At 51.5% G+C, this 20,937-nt stretch overlaps 8 protein-coding genes across 8 annotated transcripts, besides 1 other annotated feature; 7 read left to right on the top strand and 1 right to left on the bottom strand.

Annotated features, from left to right (window-relative positions):
- Nucleotides 1-337: 337 nt before the first annotated feature.
- On the top strand, nucleotides 338-2,293 carry ACLA_008000 (putative sodium/phosphate symporter; the record flags this gene model as incomplete). Its single annotated transcript, XM_001273465.1, has 3 exons — nucleotides 338-416; nucleotides 484-1,947; nucleotides 2,004-2,293. The coding sequence occupies 3 exons, from the start codon at nucleotides 338-340 to the stop codon at nucleotides 2,291-2,293; spliced, it is 1,833 nt and encodes a 610-aa protein (XP_001273466.1).
- A 362-nt stretch (nucleotides 2,294-2,655) lies between these two features.
- Nucleotides 2,656-4,019, top strand: ACLA_007990 (uncharacterized protein; the record flags this gene model as incomplete). Its single annotated transcript, XM_001273464.1, has 2 exons — nucleotides 2,656-2,668; nucleotides 2,734-4,019. The coding sequence occupies 2 exons, from the start codon at nucleotides 2,656-2,658 to the stop codon at nucleotides 4,017-4,019; spliced, it is 1,299 nt and encodes a 432-aa protein (XP_001273465.1).
- A 1,751-nt stretch (nucleotides 4,020-5,770) lies between these two features.
- On the top strand, nucleotides 5,771-6,123 carry ACLA_007980 (uncharacterized protein; the record flags this gene model as incomplete). The annotated part of the gene is made up of 2 exons (XM_001273463.1): nucleotides 5,771-5,936; nucleotides 5,987-6,123. The coding sequence occupies 2 exons, from the start codon at nucleotides 5,771-5,773 to the stop codon at nucleotides 6,121-6,123; spliced, it is 303 nt and encodes a 100-aa protein (XP_001273464.1).
- Nucleotides 5,784-5,834: a microsatellite.
- A 3,845-nt stretch (nucleotides 6,124-9,968) lies between the features above and the next one.
- On the top strand, nucleotides 9,969-11,813 carry ACLA_007970 (the record flags this gene model as incomplete). The annotated part of the gene is made up of 4 exons (XM_001273462.1): nucleotides 9,969-10,025; nucleotides 10,114-10,920; nucleotides 10,973-11,617; nucleotides 11,697-11,813. 4 exons carry the CDS (start codon nucleotides 9,969-9,971, stop codon nucleotides 11,811-11,813), a joined length of 1,626 nt encoding a protein of 541 aa, XP_001273463.1.
- A 919-nt stretch (nucleotides 11,814-12,732) lies between these two features.
- Nucleotides 12,733-13,404, top strand: ACLA_007960 (uncharacterized protein; the record flags this gene model as incomplete). Its single annotated transcript, XM_001273461.1, has 1 exon — nucleotides 12,733-13,404. One exon carries the CDS (start codon nucleotides 12,733-12,735, stop codon nucleotides 13,402-13,404), a length of 672 nt encoding a protein of 223 aa, XP_001273462.1.
- Nucleotides 13,405-15,021: 1,617 nt separating this feature from the next.
- On the bottom strand, nucleotides 15,022-16,287 carry ACLA_007950 (putative monocarboxylate permease; the record flags this gene model as incomplete). Its single annotated transcript, XM_001273460.1, has 1 exon — nucleotides 15,022-16,287. One exon carries the CDS (start codon nucleotides 16,285-16,287, stop codon nucleotides 15,022-15,024), a length of 1,266 nt encoding a protein of 421 aa, XP_001273461.1.
- Nucleotides 16,288-18,170: 1,883 nt separating this feature from the next.
- On the top strand, nucleotides 18,171-18,820 carry ACLA_007940 (putative carbonate dehydratase; the record flags this gene model as incomplete). Its single annotated transcript, XM_001273459.1, has 3 exons — nucleotides 18,171-18,407; nucleotides 18,459-18,544; nucleotides 18,595-18,820. The coding sequence occupies 3 exons, from the start codon at nucleotides 18,171-18,173 to the stop codon at nucleotides 18,818-18,820; spliced, it is 549 nt and encodes a 182-aa protein (XP_001273460.1).
- Nucleotides 18,821-19,137: 317 nt separating this feature from the next.
- Nucleotides 19,138-19,887, top strand: ACLA_007930 (carbonic anhydrase; the record flags this gene model as incomplete). The annotated part of the gene is made up of 2 exons (XM_001273458.1): nucleotides 19,138-19,289; nucleotides 19,362-19,887. 2 exons carry the CDS (start codon nucleotides 19,138-19,140, stop codon nucleotides 19,885-19,887), a joined length of 678 nt encoding a protein of 225 aa, XP_001273459.1.
- Nucleotides 19,888-20,937: the final 1,050 nt, after the last annotated feature.

Genomic DNA, 20,937 nt, shown 5'->3' with positions numbered 1-20,937 from the left:
GTCGTTGCGTGATTAATCTGCTAACCATGGGTGTATCGGGGAATCGCGAAAGGTCTCTTGGCCCGTGGGGGCAGGGACGCTGCCAACAAGCCCACAGTGCGAATCATACAGAGGCCTGGGGGAACGTGTTGTCAATTGTATACGAACTGGGCAAATGTCCTTTGCCACGTTGAGCTCGTCCGATCGTGCAGGTGGCAGGAGCTGGGGTCTTGGTGAGTTGCCCGACAGGAGTGTCAGATGTGTATAAAAGATTGCTTGCTCTCAGCTTTTCCGTCGTAGCATCCAAGGGCTCATCCTCCTTACTCCTCATCACATACACCAAACACAATCAGTCAAGATGGTGCTCCACCAATATGACTACATCTTTGCCATTGGCACGCTGTTTGCCATGCTGGATGCCTTCAACAACGGTGCAAGTAAGTCATCGTCTTTCCCCCCCCCCTGCTTCTCGTGTGTTGCCGATCAACTTACACATCTTGCAAGACGATGTGGCCAACGCCTGGGCTACTAGTGTCTCCTCCCGCTCCGTCAGCTACCGGCAAGCCATGATCTTCGGTACCTTCTTCGAAATGTTGGGTGCCATCACCGTCGGTGCTCGGACGGCCGATACCATCAAGAACGGCATCATCCCCAACTCGGCCTTCCGCGGCGATGCCGGTGTACAAATGCTCGCTTTCACTTGCGCCCTTGCCGCGGCCTCGTCCTGGGTGATGTGGTGTACCAAGCATTCAGCCCACGTCTCGTCCACCTACTCGCTCATCTCCGCTGTGGCCGGTGTCGGTGTTGCAACCGTCGGCGCGTCCAAGGTGCAGTGGGGATGGAACGACGGAAAGGGTCTGGGAGCCATCTTCGCGGGTCTGGGTATGGCTCCGGCCATCTCCGCCGCCTTTGGTGCCATTATCTTCATGCTCATCAAGGTGGTTGTGCACATGCGCCGGAACCCTCTCCCCTGGGCCGTCTACAGCTCTCCTTTCTTCTTCCTCATCGCCGCCACCGTCTGTACCCTGTCGATCGTCTACAAGGGCTCGCCCAGTCTCGGTCTGAGCAAGAAGCCTGCCTGGTACATTGCTGCGGTGACCATGGGTACCGGTGGCGGTGTGGCCCTGTTCGCTGCCATCTTCTTTGTCCCCTTTGTGCGTGCTCGCGTTCTCAAGCGCGATCAAGGTGTCAAGTGGTGGATGTTCATCTTCGGACCCATGCTCTACCAGCGTCCGGACCCCGTCGGTGCTGAGCGCGCCATCGTCCCCGACTATGCCGTCGTCCAGGAGGACCACGACGAGCAACCTTCCCCAGCCCTAACCGAAAACACCCTGGCTGAGATCGACGGCAAGGGCCCGAGCCCGGACATTGAACCGATCAGCTCGCCCGCCCTCTCCGCCAACCTCGAGAAGGGCCGTGTCGCCGACGAGGCTCAGCAGCTCAGCTACAAGGAACTCATGGCCCAATCGGACAAGCGCCTCAACGCCCGACTGCTCACGAAGCGGGGACCTCTGGGCTGGGCCATGCGCACCCTCCGCGACAACCCCATGGGCGCCGGTCAGATCTACGAGCTGCACAACATCCGCATCCTCGCCAAACGCATCCCCGCCACCATCGTCGCCGGACTTCTGTACGGCATGCACTACGACATCCATGCCGCCCAGTCCGGGATCCACGGTACCCCCGAGGGTGACCGTATGGAGCGCGTGTACGCCCACGCTAAGAAGTACCCCAACGAGGTCGAGCACACCTACTCCTTCATCCAGGTCCTGACCGCTTGCACGGCGTCCTTCGCCCACGGCGCCAACGACATCGGTAACTCGGTCGGCCCCTGGGCGGTCATCTACTCGGCCTGGAAGACCGGCAACGCGGCGGCATCCAAGGCGCCGGTGCCTGTGTGGCAGCTGGCGGTCCTGTCCGGCTGTATCTCCATTGGTCTGATCACATACGGCTACAACATCATGAAGGGTCAGTTCCCACCATACCCCTGCACCAAGAGTCTTATCAGTACTAACTGGCACTAGTCATGGGTAACAAGATCACCTACCACTCCCCCAGCCGCGGCTGCTCCATGGAAATGGGCGCCGCCATCACCGTCCTCGTCTTCTCGCAGTACTCGCTGCCCGTCTCGACCTCGATGTGCATCACCGGTGCCACGGTCGGTGTCGGTCTGTGCAATGGCACCTTCAAGGCTGTCAACTTCCAGCGGGTGGGATTGTTGGTGCTGGCTTGGATCATGACCATCCCTATTGCCGGTACCCTGGGTGGTATTCTCATGGGTCTCTTCCTCAATGCTCCCCACTTCTCTTCATAATTAGCCTCCTCGTCTTCTTTCTCTGTTGGTTCGTTCATTTTGTTTGTCATAGACTGTTGAGATACCATTTGTCGTAATAGTGAATTCATACCATCATTATCAAAATAAATTCAGACTGTAGATGAGGAGTTGGATTGTGATGTATATTATACACGACAACATCACTATGTTGATGTTGACTTGACTTCCCCTCTTGTTGGCGGTTAAGCGGTCGCAGCGCTAAATACGGCAGCGTCTGCTGGCTATATTACATAAGATACCCAACCTGGTGATGCTCGTGTATCTTCCCCTTCTCACCATCCGCTGCATTAGCAACCCCCAGACCAACTACACGTGGGAACTATGTGGAGCATTATAACTTGATGAAGCACAATGGTACGAGTGCCAGAAAAATGCAGAAGTCCATGATCTGACTGTGTCGTAGGCTAAGCCAACACTAGAAGGCCTGCCCATTGAACTGCAGATCGACATACTGCTCAACAGTTGTGATGTAAAGTCTTTGAAATCGCTAGTGTCTGCATCCCCTAGCTATCATCGGGCGTACCTGCTTGTCCGTGGCGAAGTTCTTCATGCGGTGTTACACAATTACTATGATGGGCTTGTGGACATTGCTGAAGCAATCGCTGCGGTGCGCTCCAGAGGACTATATGCGTATCAGATATCCAATCACGACAAGATCATTGCGCTTCTTGATGGTCGGCGCCGAAGCGAAGAGATTCGCCGGTTGAACTCTCCGTCGCTGAAATTTCTGCCTGACCGGCCAGCGACTGTCGATGAGATAATGGAACTGATGCGTCTCCATGACATGGCTGTCTTTCTTCTTGACGACTTCACCCGTACCGTCTCATGTCCAGCATGGGTGGATCGGGAGAGATGGAAGAACGACATCTTACCACTTGAACTGTCCCGCACGGAAAAGAAACGCCTTTTCCGGGCATTCTACCGCCTACAAACCTATGGTAACATATTTGGTGCTATCGAAACGCCACTAGGCGCTGAACCTCCAAATGGGAGGACTGGGAGAAATGAATGGCATGGGGGCAATGGAAACTTCAGTGATGAAGAGGCATGGCGCCTTTTCTTCGGTACTATGGCACCATGGGAAGTCGAGGAGTTCGGTTGTCTGTGGGAGCACTGCTATGAGAGATGGGTGGAGCCATACTCAGAGGTATCAGAGAACCTCGCGAACAGCGGAGTCATGTTTGTCTGCGAGCTTCCAGCTGCTGACAGACCTCCAGCGACTCGAATGGTGTTGGATACAGATGATCTAAGACTATGCGAAATGGACAACAGGGACTGTTTCGTGTCCATGGGACCGGCATTCCTGGTTAAAATACTGCGTGAACAGAATTTCACGACCCGCCGAAATCTGGTCATTGGAAATGCGGATGGGACTGCCTCTCCATTTACTGAATTCTGGCCCCGGTGGAGCCAGGATCATCCCTTCGAAAGTGCATTGCCCCTACTGTATCCGGCAGACAGATTCAACGTGGGCACTGACATGGATGCACTCAAGGAGATTCTTAGGTCGCTGCCACCGCGCGAGCAACCAAATCTTGCCTGGTCGTGGAAGTGGTTGGACGATCACCGTGACTACCCGGAGGTCTTCTTCGATATGTTTGATTACGGGGCGCGAGCCCAGCGTTGGAAATGGAGTTATGCATTCTGGGACGATGAGAGGCTCTATGACTGGGGAACACCGTCTGACTACATGAGCGGTCTATGACATTTCAATCTAATGTCTCTTTAATCAGTAGTGCCAGTCTCAAATCTACTCCATGGTATCGCAATACAAAGCATATATCAAGGCAGGGAAAGGCTGCCGAAATGTAGCAGCGTAAAGATCTTGTGTATTTCACACATTTAACCTAACCTATTCTATCTTCTCCACCTTCTTCATACTAACTGTGGCTCATGATTGTGTATGTAGCCATGCCACTTCCTAGCACTTATTCTAGGTGTAGGAGATTCCTTCAGGTCGAGTGGCTACCTCGTATCCGAATTCAGCACGTCTGTCTGCACTGTACTCGGTTCCTACTCCAATGAGGACCATGAATATGGGAATTTATCCTCCCTTAGCACCAGGCAGGGCACAAAAAGTTGCTATTGCAATATTTGCGACTATCCGAGTGGTCTAGGGCCCCGTGTTAGTAGCATCATTATCATTACAGAGAACAACATTCAAGCAACTTCCACAAAGGAGACTCCTCTCAAGAGGCTTGCACACGATACACAGCTTGGTGTCATCCATCCTTCACGCAGTAGCCCATGATTGATGTACTTTGTTCATGCCTCCACCTGGCGCTTAATACGAGGTGGCTTCAAGTCAGCAACTGCAGCCACAGCATACCTCCACCACAACCAAGTGTACCCGTCAATAGACCCTATCCAGACCCCGGAGTCAATCTGAATAGCGAGTCAGTAGCATGCAGACTAGTCAACAGCTGATAGGGAACTTCCGCTGTGTTGCCTAGTCAGGCAACACATACTCCACAAGGATCGAAAACCATGTCTGGGCGAAGCATTCGCAGCCGGAAATGGTCCCTGTCAGTGCAGGTTGTGGTGCGCCACCGAGATGGGTGTAAGTCATCAATCAGGTTTACAATATCTCGGTTAGAAGACTCATCTTCAGCGTTAGGTGGGTGCAAGTCTAGCCGACGAGGAGACAGGGGTGTGCTCATCAATCACATCCCTGCATTTTTACTCCCAGGTGGCGTTGATCGGTGGCAGCCAACAGGTCTATCAAAACTCAACAGTTGAACGCTCGACGACTGCTAATATTCCATCAGAAGTGTCGTTAAGGCTACCATAGCACGAGGTAGACGGAGATTTTCGGTGATCGTTCGCTGTGCTCTGTGATTCAGAGAGTATGATCGGCTTCTTCAGCGGCCCCGAGATGAGACGCGAGTAGTATGAGACAATGACGATGCCCTGCAGCTTCCTCGAGGTCAGAGAACCAAACAGGTCCTTACATTCGACGAATTGCAAGAGGCGCTGGTCAGTCTTTCTGCATTTCAATCAGGGCCAGCATCCACAGCCCAGCAGATACGGGGTGCATACAAGCGTTCTAGGCCATGGCAGCAACCTGACAACTCTGCAAGCAACAGATTAGACTGTTTCTATTTGTTGCTAGTGGTACAGGGGCCCCTGCATAGTGATTTTGCGACGAGGATGGAGATAGCCTCACTCCAGTGATTCGATGTGGGTGCCGAAAGATGAAGCCCGACTTGCAGGACGGCGATATCCTTCATTTCGGTCTGATGATCATACGACGCCCAACAAGGTATACAGAGAGACCTTTGGAAACAGTTAGAGAAAGTGCTACGGAGACAGAAAAAAACTATAAAGACGCCCTTCTCGCTCTCTGCAATCCATCAGTCCTCATCATCCAGAACAATCTCTCCTGCCTGCCTAGCTCTCGCCGATCAAGCATCTCATCGCTTTCAAAGACTCCTCAAGTCCAATAACTTCCTCAAAATGCAGTTCAAGTCCGTCCTCGCTGTCTTCGCCGCCGCCGCTGTCGCCAGCGCCGCTCCCGGCGGAGGAACTCCCTCTCAGTGCACCACCGAACAGGCCAACAAGTGCTGCACTGGTTTGCTCAATGGACTTCTCAACATTAATATCCTGCCAGCCCTTTGCCTGCGTAAGCCAGAACTGCGTGCGGATGCGTTCCCTTGGCTAATGACAGTACAGCTCTCGTCGGAACTTGCAACAACCAGGCCGCCTGCTGCGAGAGCAATGGCATTGTAAGTCGAAACCGCATCATTGGGCATCAGACTGCTGACGAGGAATCTAAGGGCCTTCTGAACTGCCTGACCATCCAGATTTAAGCGCTGATATTTTGATATCTTGAGAAGGCGCCTGAGCTATATGGCGTGGGAAGAGGGAATGTCGATGGACGAATATGCATGGACATGTCACGTTTTTTAGTCCTTCTCGGATCCACAGATGTCATTCCTTTGCGATTAAATTGAGGTTTTGGGCTCAAAGAACTCACAAGGCCCATTCTATGAGCTGTAATACATCTGAAGTAACAATGGGAAAGGCAATAGTGCCCAGGACATTCTTGGACACCCTCGGATATCGTTTCTTTTATGGTAAGACCTGGGCAACCTGATAATTTGTCCAGACTAAAAGAATTCCTTCAGCTGTAGACCTCATTTCTTCTCACTGATGTTGTAGAACCTTGTTTCTTTTGTACTCAGTCTTTGATATCCACTACTATCCGGGCTTGATCCAGTAGAGATACCTTGGTAGGGTCTTTGCTTACTCTCAAATCATATTCTGCATCCAATGAAAGGGCCCTAGCTCATTGGAATGATGGCTTCTAATACATCTCATCCACAGTAATACTCACATCCGAAAACTTGAGGGTATTCGCAACATCTGGCGTTTCTCATCCATGTTGCCATGCGTATATGTGACATTCCAGTTCAAGCCCACGGTCCTATCCCACCCCCCCCTCACCAACAAAAAAAGAAATTGGGCGTGGGCTCTCCACGCTTCAAGCAACATTTGACTAGGACCAAGAAAACATCCAACGTAGAACATCCAACGAATAAAGCCAGCGGCCGTGCTGGAACTGTGATATCTAGATTAAGAAAATGTTCCCCGATACTCTCGTGATTACCTTGAAGAGCACATTGCGCCAGGAACCTGCTCACTAGACGCACATGAATATCGGCATGATGACCCACAAGCAGCCGGAACGCTGCAGCTTTGTCGAGATCGATAGCGTCAAACAATGCCTTACTAGATTCTCTGGCGTCTGCCCCATACCTCAGCAAGACTTTGGTTAGGTGTAGGCTCGCCTCCCGGAGCATAGCTAGGCTCAATGGTGTGTTTGGTGGCAGTTTCACAGCCAGCTGATCGGCTCTGGTTCCAAGGCACGGCGATATTTGGATCCTCGCGTCGATCTAGTAACAGCTTGACAATTCTCAATGGCCAGGGTGCGGAGGATAGAGCGCCACACAGCGGCGTACAGCTCTCAGTCCCCTTTGGTTCGAAGTTGACATCAACCCCCTTCGACAGTAAGGAACGTACGCGCTTTTCATTTCCTTCGTTCGCCGCATATAGAAGCATCCACTGCATGTTTACTTGAATGGTGTGATTCAACTTCACTGGGGAATATTTGACCAGCTCCTAGAGTAGATAATCGGCGATGACATGATGTCCTTGAGATGCGGCATTAGTGCTTGGACGTTCATGGGGTCGATCATATGAAAGTTTGCTTGCGCCATGTGCGACCAGCATCTGGATCAAGGCGGAATGGTCGTGGCGAGCTGTCAAGGCAAGAGGGCTTCGTCCGTCAGCGTCTTTGAAGTTGATGTGGGCACCGTGTTTAATGAATATTTACATAAATTCTTTGTCTCCATTGGCCGTTGCATGGCAGATAGGATGGTCGACTTGTCTCTGGCACTGATCTGGAAGGGTATTGCCTTCCTCTGCCAACAGTTCTACTCATCAGAGCCCGATATCGGGATTTCCAACGCAGGTCCACTGCAGCAGCTCACTCAGTGTGCTACCTCGATCATACAAGATCTACTGAAGGGTTTAGATGTGAGAAAACGTATCCATGGCTGTCGTCGGGAGGGAGTGCTGACTCGGAATCCACATCACGGTTTGACAGAAGGCATAGAAAGAGGTCAAGGTAGGTTCTTGGTGATTCAGGATATGGTGATCAACTTGGCGTGATGTTGGCGTGTTCGTTATACCGACTCTGGTCTCTGGGTAGAGTGAATTTTGCTGCCTGGTTTCTCCCTCTATCAGCAACTATCCTCCCTCATGCACTCTCATATATCCACTGGCTCATTGTATCGACTATCATGGTAGGAGAATCGAAGTGAAATGGGTGCTTCAAGGACCTCCGGAACCCCAGTTGGCTGTTTTTCTAGGCTAAGTCTACGTCTACTATGGAAAATCTACCATTGGAACTACAACTCGCCGTTTGGTTGTCGCCGCACGCCGAGATTGGATATATCTTAATGCAATTGGTTTAGCGGAAAACTTCAAGTTCTGGCCCACGTGGTATAATAATTACCAAGAGGCATTTCCTCTTCTAGACTCGATAGCCAAGTTCAATCCGGGCTCGGATGGGGGGACCAGCTGAGAGAAATCCAAGTCTCATTACCGCCTGATCAGCGACCTCACCTTGCCTAGTCTGCCAGATGGTTGGAGAGGCCGTGGAACCCCCCAGAGGTCTTCTTGGATATGATCAGACACGGCGGCCAACATCCACGTTGGGAATGGGGATATGCACTCTGGGAATGATGAAAGAATTCTTGCCTTGGCAAGCTCCAATTAGTGGCTCATTCTGATTCATTCAGCATGCTGTGGAGATCATTGAACGCTTGCTGAAAATTCAGGAAAAAGCGTGACCCTCAATTAGCCCCAAGTCCGGGGCACCTGAGACTGGTGTCTCAAACAGAGTTGGATCCGCCTTGCAATTCTCATGACTCAATAATCCCCTCGAGGGAAAGGCACTCTAGTGGATCTCTCCGGCCTTCTCCAACCGTACTACTAGACCTTTTCCCCGGCCGAACCTGTCGCCTCTCATCACCACTTACGACTTGCCGGTTAGCAGTATGAAATCCCGAACCCTTCCATACGGTCTGGGATCGGGCCCGTCCCCGTATCGTGGCAATTATTCCAGCATTTTCGCTCACGATTGAAAGGCCCGGAAAACTTCTGCTTTTTGTCGGGATGTTGGCCGAAAGGATCGTTGACGGAGTCCTGGGAAAAGTCAGAACTGCCCAGCAGTACTATAGATAGACACTACACCGGAAACTTGTGTCTGGATTAGAGCAGACAAATAACAATTCCTGGGATGATAGTCTCCCTGGAGGCGATAATGAGAATACCAGACAGCCCACACCAGACTCTCGGGGTTGGACCAGTACGCTAGCCGCAACGTGGGGAGGCGTTAGCAACATGCGCCTTGAAGTCAACTGACGATGAGGCGGTATCCTTGCCTACCGAGATCATCCAAGCATGCTTAGTTGAAAAGGCTGTTTTCTTGTCTAGGAATCTTGTTTATCTTGAGGCAAATGCCAATATTGAATCATCAATACGTGTGCGGGCAGTCCGCATCACACCTATTCTCTTACTATCCCCCCAAAACAGATTCAATTGCTCCCTCCCATGAATTTTGTTTGCTAGTATTTTCCCCCATACTTGACCAAAGCCGCGTAAATGACGCTTTTTTTTTACATTTCCGAGGATTCTTTCCCCCGCTCCCACACTTCTTCCAGTGAGAAGCGAGGAAAAACGGGGCCAGCCCGGTGACCCAGAAACATCTTCTGAGCATCTGACAACTGCTCTGCAAAGATTGCTCATCTGGGGCCATACTCCATAGTATGACAGTACACCTAGTCTTGGTGCAGAAGGGATGCTGCGAGCCTGCGACTCTGATAGTCCTCCGTAGTCAGACACAGCGTGGTGGAAAGTGGAGTGGGAGATCCACTCAAGCACCCGATTGGGATTCCCCAGATCCCGCTTGCTCCGTGCTTCTTTGGGGTTAGTGTCTATCAGAAGCCTTGTGGTCGGTGGGAGAGTGCTTGATTTTGCTATAGATAAGGCTTGCCATTCTTTCCTCCCCTCCCCCGGGTTTACCACCTCCTTCTTTCTCTCATACTTCACGGAAGTCTCTTTTTGCATTGCATACATATTCGCCATCATGGAGACAGAAGAGAAAACCAAGGAGCATGTCTCCGCCCCCTCGTTGGAAGAAATGGTACGATCCCGAGTCACCCAGCCAGGGAGGAGCATTCCTCCCAATTACGATGAGAATTTTGCTAAGTAGGGTGGTCCCCGGACAATAGGAGGATACCACTCTTCATACAGTGACTGGCAGTGAAGCCTACAATCAGGCCTTGCTGCAAGAACCCCCGAATCTGAGACATCCCACAACGATCATGCTCTGTCTCTGTCTGCTTGTCGGGTTCTGCTGCCAGACCATGAACGGCTTTGACGGCTCTCTCTTCAGTGGTCTTCTGGCCAATAGGATCTTCTTAGACCACTTTCACGGCAGCGACTCCGGTATCTGGGCCGGCATTGTCTCCGCGATGTACCAGATCGGTGGTGTCAGCGCTCTTCCCTTCGTGGGTCCCGCCATTGACACCTGGGGCCGCCGTGTGGGGATGTTGATCGGCAGTATTCTGATTGTGCTCGGTACGGTCGTCTGCGGCACTACAATCACCAATGCCAGCGCCGGCCAGTTCATGGGCGGTCGCTTCCTTCTCGGCTTCGGTGTCTCTATCGCTGCGGCCGCTGGTCCCATTTATGTCGTCGAGACAACCCACCCGGCTTACCGAGGTATGGTCACTGGATACTGCAACACTTTCTGGTTCGTCGGCTCCATTCTATCGTCCGGTGCCGTCCGTGGTGCCATCACGCTCGACAACAACAACTCGTGGCAGATCCCCGTGTGGCTGCAGCTGGTCTTCTCCGGTATCATCCTCTGCTGCTGCTGGATGATTCTCGAGTCCCCCCGGTGGCTGTATGTCCACGGGAAGAAGGAGAAGGCGGTGGATGTCCTGACCAAGTGGCACGGTTATGGCAACCGGGATTCGCTCTGGGTCAAGCTGCAGCTCTCCGAGTATGAAAGCCACTTGAACATGGACGGTTCGGTAGGTTCATCGAATCCCTGCAGTGATTGTTGGGTGCTAATCCTCCCTACAGGACAAGAAGTTCTGGGACTACCGCAGTCTCTTCAACCGCCGAAGCAACGTCTACCGTCTGTGTTGCAACTGCGGCTTTGCTATTTTCGCGCAGTGGGCTGGCAACGGTGTGCTGACCTACTATCTGGTCCCGGCCTTGGAGGGAGCTGGTTTCACCTCCGATGTCACGCAGGCCAACATCAACCTGGGCTACTCTTGCTTCCAGTTCTTCTTCGCGCTGTGCGGTGCTGCCTTTGTCGATAGCCTCGGCCGCCGCACTCTGATGTTGAGCGGTATGGCCGGATGCTGTTTCGTCTGGGTTGCCATTCTGGCCGCCTCGAGCCAGGTCTACAACTCCAGCGGTGCTCTCAACCATGCCGCGTCTAATGCTACCCTGGGCTTCATCTTCATCTTTGGCGCCGTTTTCTCCTTCTTCATCACCCCACTTCAGGCCCTGTACCCGGTCGAAGTGCTTTCCTACGAGATGCGTGCCAAGGGTATGGCCTTTTCGTCCTTGGCCGTCAACGCGGCCGGTCTGCTGAACCAATTCGCCTGGCCCGTGTCGCTGAAGGAAATCGGCTGGAAGACGTACATTGTGTTTGTCGTCTGGGACGCCATTCAGTTTGTTATTATGTACTTTTTCCTCCCTGAGACCAAGAGCCGAACGGTATGTTTTTTTTGTCACCCCGTTTTCGCCCCAATTTCTTTTGTTCTATCCGGAGTACGAGAACTAACCATCTATGTAGCTCGAGGAACTCGATCAGATTTTTGAGGCGCGGAACCCGGTCAAGGCGTCGACCCGGGCTACTACGATCGCTGTTGATCAGGACAACCATGTGGTGGCTGTCAAGGACAATGCCTAGTGGATGATGATGATTACATGATGTCTTTGCTTAATCTGATGTAATTTTATCTTTCTTTTTTGGGGGGAATCGCATTTCATTTTAGCTTCACTGGATCTGGTTAGACAAATGGCAACATTCCACGGAAATCCGTTCAATCCCCAGTTTCCCCCTCCGACAACGGTCTACTGAATTTTCTCCTTCCATTTTGTGCTATATCTTCAACCTCGATTGAAGATACCACTCCATCAATTTTCTTGATTCCAAAATTTCCTGCATGCAGCAGCCACCGGAGACTAGCATCTCGCCAGACACCCAAGCCTGTGCACATTGCATGATCTCCCCTATTGATGCTGCAGAGTGCGCCTCCTCTTCACGCTAACCATTCCGAACACGGAGCTAAACCACACACCGGCCGTCCAGGGAGTAGGGAGTACTAGGGACCAGTCTCGAAGCGGGCAGAAATATGGAGTCACTCTGGAGTCTGGAGTAACCATGGAGTACTCCAGACTCTGCTCAACGGCCGCTGCTCCGTTCCCTTTGTGGACAAGTGTCAAAGCCAGGGTCTCGACTCTCGGCTACTCGGTCTGTCTAGAGTGGCGACCTTTTGGGGGTAAATGAATATTGAGCCATTCGGATCAAACATGGGATGTTCCTCAACCTCCGTAGATGCCGGTATAATCGATAAATTATTCGGCACGGGTAGGGACATACAATCAAAGATCCCTTCACGGCTTTCAGCTGAAGTCGGCAGAGGATAGACTGTGTTTGTTCTGTTTGCAACTCCGGTGCGTACTCCAGGCAGAAACGTCTCGAGGAACATGCTTGATGCTTTTTTTTTTTTTACTCTCAACTTGCCTTGCATCTCGTTCATTGAGGGATCAGATACATAGATTCTATCTTTCTGTCTGGTTACAGTGTGAAGAAGAACTGTCTGGAAATGCAGGTCGACCGTATCCCCACCAAGACCCGCCGCCTGTTCACGGATCTTCCCCCAGAGATCCGTGTTTTGGTCTACCGTTACCTCATCCCCAACACTGACGCAGAGACGGCGCATCGACTAGACCGGGAACCATGCGCACCAGCCATGCTGCGGACCAACTCCATGATTTATCGGGAACTGCTGCAGGAGTGGTACAGCGCCATTCCTTATTCACTATCCATCGCCACCCCCGCCGACATCTGTTTCACGCATCAGCAATTTTCTCCAGATAATCCACTCCCGTCCACGCTGCTGCAGGTGTCTACTCTCCATTTGTACATTAATATTGTCCGGAGCCCTCAGAGTAAAACCCCCAGGCTCCTATCGGAAGGAGTGAAGGAGGAGTCAGACAAGTATCGCGACCGAGTCGAGGCAGTCGCGCAGTTCCTTGCTCGCCCGGATTGTAGGCTGAAACGTCTTCGGCTGGTGGCTATCTTCAATCGTCTAGCATATAACACATTGCGGGGGAGTCCAGAGAACCTGCACAAGGCGCTGGATTTCACCCTCTCGCCCCTGCGAGCGAGGAGGCTACCCCTGGGATCACAGATCTGGGGTATAATCATCTGTTACACGTTCCCGGGGAGGAGGAGCGGCTGCGGCGCATTGCATCGGATTACCTTCAGGGGTTAAAGGAGCAGATGACGTCCTGGCTTTTCTTTTGTGCGCTCTCGTTGCTAGCGACTGCACTTCATATGTCTGTCGTGATGAGCACTGATTTGCTGATGGTCCGAAGCCTTTGGAATCAGAATTAAACGGATACATTGGTCCCTATCTCCCTTACCTATCTCCCCTCCCCATCATTAACTTGTGAACTCATTGGACTTTTAATCCCCCTAGCTGCCCGCCAATCTTGACCTGAAGGACTAGAAAGTTGATCTACGCAACGTGCAGAATGGCTTCCGCCAGGCTACGTGGTTACTCTTACCCATAACCCGGGATTTCATATTCTTTTATATAGTCACACATTGGCTACCACCGATCTGAATCAAGAAACCACTATTGGTGGAGCCGCGGAGTCCCAGGATGTCGATGGCGAGACTGGATACTTCTATATTCATCATCCTAGGGCGCCTGCCCTCCCCGAGTTTGGCTGAGCAATCTCCGTGACTGAATATACAACATTCATGTGTTTGCTTTCCTGTAATAGCTGTATCAGTTGATAAAACCTTCCTATGAAGAAAGTCACTGGGCTAAAACATGCCTGGTCATTAGTATCTATGTAGGGCTAACATGCATGCTATGCTCCTCTTAACACATATAAAACTTCAATTTGTTTCATTTTATGCTATATTACTTGCAAGTCTCCGACTGCTTCATATTGGATATCTTTTGCTATTGTCATGGCATAACTTTGCATTCATGTTGAGTAACTTGTTGAATTGTCTTCCATCCTCCTTTCCCCTGTATATCCACAAGGACTTACATGCTGGTCTATTCACTGATACCTTTCAAGTAAATATCTATTCATGGTGAATAGTGATTAATCACTCATGTCCTCATCAAGAATACAATCCACCATACTCCTCCAGTATTACCTTTTCTCATTTAAAGTATGGACAGTGGCTTCTCATCCTTATAAATCTACCTTCTCCCATCGTACCAGATCCATCTTCCCTTCTCATCCCCTCGCTTCCCTTTCAATCATGATTTAAGGAACACATATCACAGTTTCAGCACCTACACAGGAGAGACAGCTGTAACAGGCTATGGTCAACTGCAACAAGACATGTGAGCAACGAAACACCTTGTCCTATGCACACCCTAGAGCAGCAAGTTCTACGCGGTCCAGCGATCCTTGGCCAAAGCCCCAGCATACACAATAATTAAACCTCCTCGAGCACTCTCAGTGGAGTTATCCAACTTCAGCATCCCAGAAACAGTAACTGAGTCACTTGTGCAATCACATGCTTTCATTGTGTGGTTCCTACAGATGAGGAGATATCTAAGCTCTTGCGAGACAGGACTGATAGCAAGAGCTACTCAGGTATATTGTATTGCCCTTTACTAACTCCTGCTCGCCCTACAGAAATTAGAGAGTGGTCCCATACTGGCATTCCTATATTATACCCCTAGCGCGGCTCAACACCTTCAGACTTACCGAGATCATGGGGTATCGGAGATGTGGTGGATAAGGATGATACAACATATCACCGGTCTGCATACGTGTTCAGGAATACAAGCCCGATTCAGGTGAAATGGTGGAGATCAGGTGTTTTAGAGAATCTATTCCTTCATATGAAATCATGTCTAAACCTTGACTTTCAACGATAAACCAACCCGACTCCACCGATGCAGCCACAAAAACACCACCCCCAGAACAATAGAACTCGCGGAAAAGGCTTGCGCCCCGAGATACCTCTGCTGGTCGGCCTGGATGAGTGCGCCCTGGATCGCCGGCGCCGTGAGACAGGCAAAGCTCACAATCGTCAGAACCATCCCCGTTCTCGTCCCCACTCGACTGATATCACTTGTCTGCCGCGTTGCCATCGCAGGAAACAACGCCTGTGCGGCTCCAGCGACGATGCCGTATACCACGGCCCACGCGTATAACCCTGCTGAATCATTGACAGCGGTCCAGCAGTACACACATGCCGCGCAGAGAATGGAGCAGAAGATGGTTATATTCACGATGCCAGTGAATCGCTCGCCCAGGATGCAAGGGCAGCTACGCCCGATCACGCCGACGCCGTTCAGCACAATCAGCAGGTCGACCGAGGCGGTGATATGGATCTGTTCTCGGGCAAATGTACCCAGATAGTAGAACGCCATGTACAGGCCCCAGAAATTCAGGAACATGCTGGCTGTGAAGAAGACGAAGGGCCGTTCCCGGAACGCGTGCCACTCGATGACCGGGCCTGTGGACCGCGGCGGGAGATACGGACGGTATCCCACCAGGGCCGGGACATGCGCCGCCAGCAGCACGAGGGCAAGGATGCGCATCGCCCACGGATACCCCACGTCGGAATGGAATAGCAACGCATTGGCTGTTGCCGGGTAGACCATGCCTCCGGTGGCGGCCCCGGCCGCTGCCAGGCCTACTGCAATCGAGCGATTCTTGTGGAAGTAGGAGCCCATGACGGACAGGCCCGGCGTGAAGACGAGACCGCTCCCGATGCCGACACAGACGGCCTGGCTGAGGAGAACCTCGTAGTACCAGGTGCTCAGGGACGCCATACAGAGACCGAGGACCTGTAAAATCACGCCAGCCACGAAGCATTGTCGGAAATACCCCGCGTCACTGGCGCGGCCGGAAAAGACCCCCCCAAACAGCAGAAGAAACATCTGAATGCCGCCAATCCACCCAATGTCGCTGGGGGGATGATCCAGAGTCTGTGTGTAATATACCTGAAAGATACCGTAGCTGTTGGCGAGACCCCAGGTGTTGAAAAAGACCATGTGGCAGTAGAAGACGTGTAACCAGGCCCGCAGGCCCTTATCAGGAGGCTTTGACGGCGTGGCCTGCGGTTGTACAGGGGTACACTGCTCCTGCGACTGTTTTGATTCCGACTGCATGACTGTGACGGCCGTTGAAACTTTTTTTCATGTGAACCAGAACATCTCGCAAATAGAAGCTGTTTAACATTCCTTATAAGTCACGCCGCCGCCTGCTAATCTATTGACTTGCCGACATCCCGCGGCTATGCGCACTTCCGCTGGAGATTTCGGATGGGCTTGTGCATAGAATGACCCCGCGATTTTGTAACAGGATGGGGTACCTGATGCTGGAAGGAAACCGATTGTTATTTTCTCCGAGGGTTTGCGGGGGGGCTTGTCATTGGAATGGGACCGTCCCTATGAATTTGAGGTTCGAAGCCCACGACGCTCTGATAGTTGTTGACAGGACATCAAATTGAGCAAATTGACAAGAAAATCACTGAGTTTCAAAAGATCTCCAGAAATCGGTCGCGGAGCAGTAGTGACATGCATGGGATGGTCATGTCCACAAAAGTCAACTCCTAGGCGCCAACTGGCTCACAGTGTCCTCTCGGCAACCAGTCCGCGACATCTCCATTTCCGCCAGAAAGTCGGGTTATTAATTCTTGGAAGCAACGGGATAGATGTTCAGAACAAGGAACTACCCTGCTTCCAAGGGAAAACTGGCACTATGACTGTGTCAGCCACCCAGAGTTCAACAGGGGACAGAAGCCATCAATGTCTTATTTTCCGAACCGCTCAGACACATACTGAGGTTTGCTGAATTGCTTCCGTATTCCGGACAGTAGGTTGAATTCTGCTAGCTGGCTGGCTAAGATCGTCGACGTTTTTCAGAAGTCGTATAAGGGAGCCTTCAGCCATCTCGCTGGGTTTTGGCACACTCGTCTCGTTTCCCGTGCAGTGGGGGCAGTCACTCGATCTGCAGGTCATGAGTGGCCAACGATTGATTTGCTTGTAGAGCTGTCGAGGAACTTAGGCATCGATATGTCGAGCATATGGTCTTCCAAAGCCCTCAATGGGGCGAAGGATTGGTCTTGACGACTCGTGCCAGCTCCCAGTGCGACAGGGGAGCCTACCCTTCCCTTTGATCCTTTCCTTCTCACCGGGAAACAAGTTCAGGTGCGAGTCCCCATCTCACCATAATGATTACTATTTGCTAACAAGGCATTTCCAGAGGATCAAGAGTTACGAGGGAGTCTTGGTACAAAGCAGGGAAGTCACTCCATTGCACTACAACCATGACGCTGCCTGGGACCATCCTTGACAAGGTGTGGTATGATATTGTCAGCCCAGTAGCCCTTCTCGATAGGTATCTGTTCAGGACGATGCGATTTTATGACGGTTTTTGCATCTACAACTGAAACTGGAAGGAGTGTATTTGAACGGAACCAGAAAAGTATGGTATGGTATGGCTACAGAATTCCGTATGTCTTTCGGGACATATCACAAGGGGGCTATGTCCAAGCCTTGATGAAAAGCAGTTTCAGGGGGTTGTTTCATCCTTTAACAAAATCTCTCAAGGCCAATCTGCGTGATTTGATATACTCATATAACTCAGTGTCGCTAGATCTGTGTTATTATCTCCTTTACAGCGTCGGATGCGGATGTGCCGAGAGAGCGCCGCTTCGGCCGAAACAGCCTTGGCCCATAATATACTTCGGACTTCACTGCGAATATCCACATTCCACAGCATCAGCCGTCCATGGCTCTCTTGTCGGGTCGCCAAGGTCAGGATTCAGGGCAGATATTTCGAATTTATATGGGTATGGCAGTGAAACCGGGAGAGTCATACTTAAATGACTCACTCCCGCCTTGTCAACAGCTGTTGCGCAACGAGCAATCTTCTCCAGAACCCTCTTTACTAGAGATCAACATTGCCCATGTCCTGCACACGAGTCGCTTCTCTTCCCACCTTTACTAAAGTATCCTCCTTGGACCCTTGCATTCCTTCACCACACAAGATGACCCGACAGTCGTGTGCATATGAGCGTCGACCCCTGAACACAAGCAGCTTGCCTTGGCGTCGACAGCCAGGGCAACAGATTCTCTGGATCGGGTGCTCGGATAGCGGATGCAATGAACCAGAGAATTTGGGGGCCTCCCGAGATGAAGTTTTTGAATACCGGAATCTGGGGAATATTCTTGTCGATGATCTCTCCTGGAATACCACTCTCCGTTACGCCATTGCCTCATTGAAGGTAAGTACCGACTCCTATCGAGAAAGGAATGTAGCTAATGATTGCATCCAGATCCGGGATATTGTCATCTGCGGACATTACGGATGCGAGATCGTCAAGTCCACGCCGAATACCGGCTTGAGCGGTCCTTGGAGCAGGTAAGAACACTGTCCCAAGCCTGGATTGGCCTGTGCTAATCGGCTTGAAGCATACTTGACCGGCTACGGTCGACATATCACAGCACGCTTGACGGTGTATCCGAGAAGGAACAAAACCGCACGCTGGTGGAATTGAACGTTCTGGAACAAAAGCGCGCGATGAGCCGAGTTCCGGAGATTGCAGAAGCCGTGGAACAGAGCGATCTGAAAATACATAGTGTGGTACACGACGCGGCAGCGAGATCGGGCTACCAGTTAATAGAGCCTGACCGCTAGCATGATTCGTTCCAAAGCACCCAATAATAATACCTTATGAGATTCGAAAGATTTCCTCTCTACCAAATAAAGTGCACGATACCATTGCATCCATCATCAAAGGACTCAGATCGATCGAGTTACGTGAAGTGGCGAAATTTCCCTGTTTGCATCAAATCTGCGCGTTGGGTTTTTGTGCCCTCCCATACCGCCCGGATCTTGGAAGCATCGACGACCGCATCTGATCACCGAACACTTCATCCGCCATGCGGTCTTCCATTCTTTATTCTGTCCAACGCTCCCTGTTCGCTCCCCGTCGACTACACCATACCTGCAACATGTCCGACAAGGCTCGCGAGGCGGTCTCGCAATATCTGAAGCAGTCTCACGAGCGCATCTTCGAGAACAACCGCGCCTGGGTCGCGGCCAAGAAGGAAGAGGACCCCGCGTTTTTCGAGAAACTGGGCGCCGGACAGACGCCGCAATATCTGTAAAGACCAGCATCAGCGATTTGTCATTGGAGTTGTCGGATGACTTTGCCATACTGACCGTGGCTGTGCAGGTACATCGGATGCAGTGACAGTCGCGTGCCCGCCAATGACATTATGGGTCTCACGGCCGGCGAGGTCTTTGTGCACCGCAACATCGCCAATCTGGTGCCCAACACCGACCTCAATGTCATGTCGGTCATCAACTACGCCGTCCGGCATCTGAAGGTCAAGCACATCGTTGTCTGCGGCCACTACAACTGTGGCGGTGTCAAGGCTGCGCTGACGCCCTCCGACCTGGGGCTGCTGAACCCCTGGCTGCGCAATGTCCGGGATGTGTATCGGTTGCACGAGCGCGAGCTGGACGCCATCGAAGACGAAGAGGCGAAGTATAATCGCCTGGTGGAGCTGAATGTTGTTGAGTCCTGCCGCAACGTCATCAAGACGGCGGCGGTGCAGCAGAGCTACCACGACAACCAGTTCCCCGTGGTCCACGGATGGATCTTTGATGTGCGGACGGGTCTGCTTCGGGATCTCAACATTGATTTCGAGGAGACGCTGCGGGATATCAAGAAGATCTACAATATCACCAAGAGCTGAGTGTTCTTATATATACTATCTATATACAGTACACTATCTATCTACTATCTCCAATACCAAACGTATCGACCCCTTGAGATCAACTGGCGCCAAATAGAGTGAAACACCTTTGTATAACAGTCCAATAGAAAAGCCGACAATCGCCTGACATGGGACAGGATGGTCACGTGGTGCTGTCGCTGCCCACAACATCAACAGCAGGCCAGCGTCAATCAAGACAATTCATCTGATCTGCTTACCCTTGAAAACTGTACAGCTCTTCCACAAGCCTTGAATCATGTTCTGGGACCTTGACCTCTGCATTGATCAGCATGGTATGCCAGTAAAGACATTCCGTCAACGGGTATCTCCAAAGCGATCTTCTGCGGGCATCGAATCCTCCTTTTGTTTCGATGATCTCCCGGAAGACATTCTTCTGCTGATCTTTGAGCACTGTGAGATCTCCGCTTTATTCCAGCTGATGCACACATGCTCCTACACACGACAGAACTGTCCCAAACTCTTCTGGGCTAAGCTGGATAATATCTGGTTCCATTGCCATGGCAAAATGCCGTTGTGGCTGGCACCCGATTCTACCCAGTTCAGTGACACTTTGCACCAGGAAGGCAGCTGGAGTCGTCGGAGTTCTGGCTCTTTCATCTACCCAAGCTCTCTAAGCATGATGGTACTGGCCTCTATGGATCTGGCTCCTTCTTACATGGAATGAATGTTAATAGCCATATTCCCTGGCCCATCCAGTAAGGCCTTCGAAATGATGGGTGCGATGCTGTCCCCTCATTGTAGTAATATCCATCCTTTGGACAGACTGTTCAGTGGTCCACGCCATAACTACACATAATGGAATTCCCATCTGGAGAAATTAACCTGGCTTCTTCATGGCTGAAGTCGAATAGCTATGCGGTTTCCTGTCCCTGTTCTGGTAAGTTCATTCAATATACACACAGCCAACTCCCCAACACAGAGCAACCATGGTAAGACAGTTTTCTTTTTCTGAGCCCACCCAGTGGCCGAGCTACACATCTATGAGGCTTCCAGGACCCCATATACATG

Source organism: Aspergillus clavatus, genomic scaffold (assembly GCF_000002715.2).
Source record: "Aspergillus clavatus NRRL 1 1099423829797 genomic scaffold, whole genome shotgun sequence".
NCBI classification, from domain to species: Eukaryota; Fungi; Ascomycota; class Eurotiomycetes; order Eurotiales; family Aspergillaceae; genus Aspergillus; species Aspergillus clavatus.
Note: the sequence above shows the minus strand (reverse complement) of the source record. Positions and strands in the feature narration are given on the sequence as shown.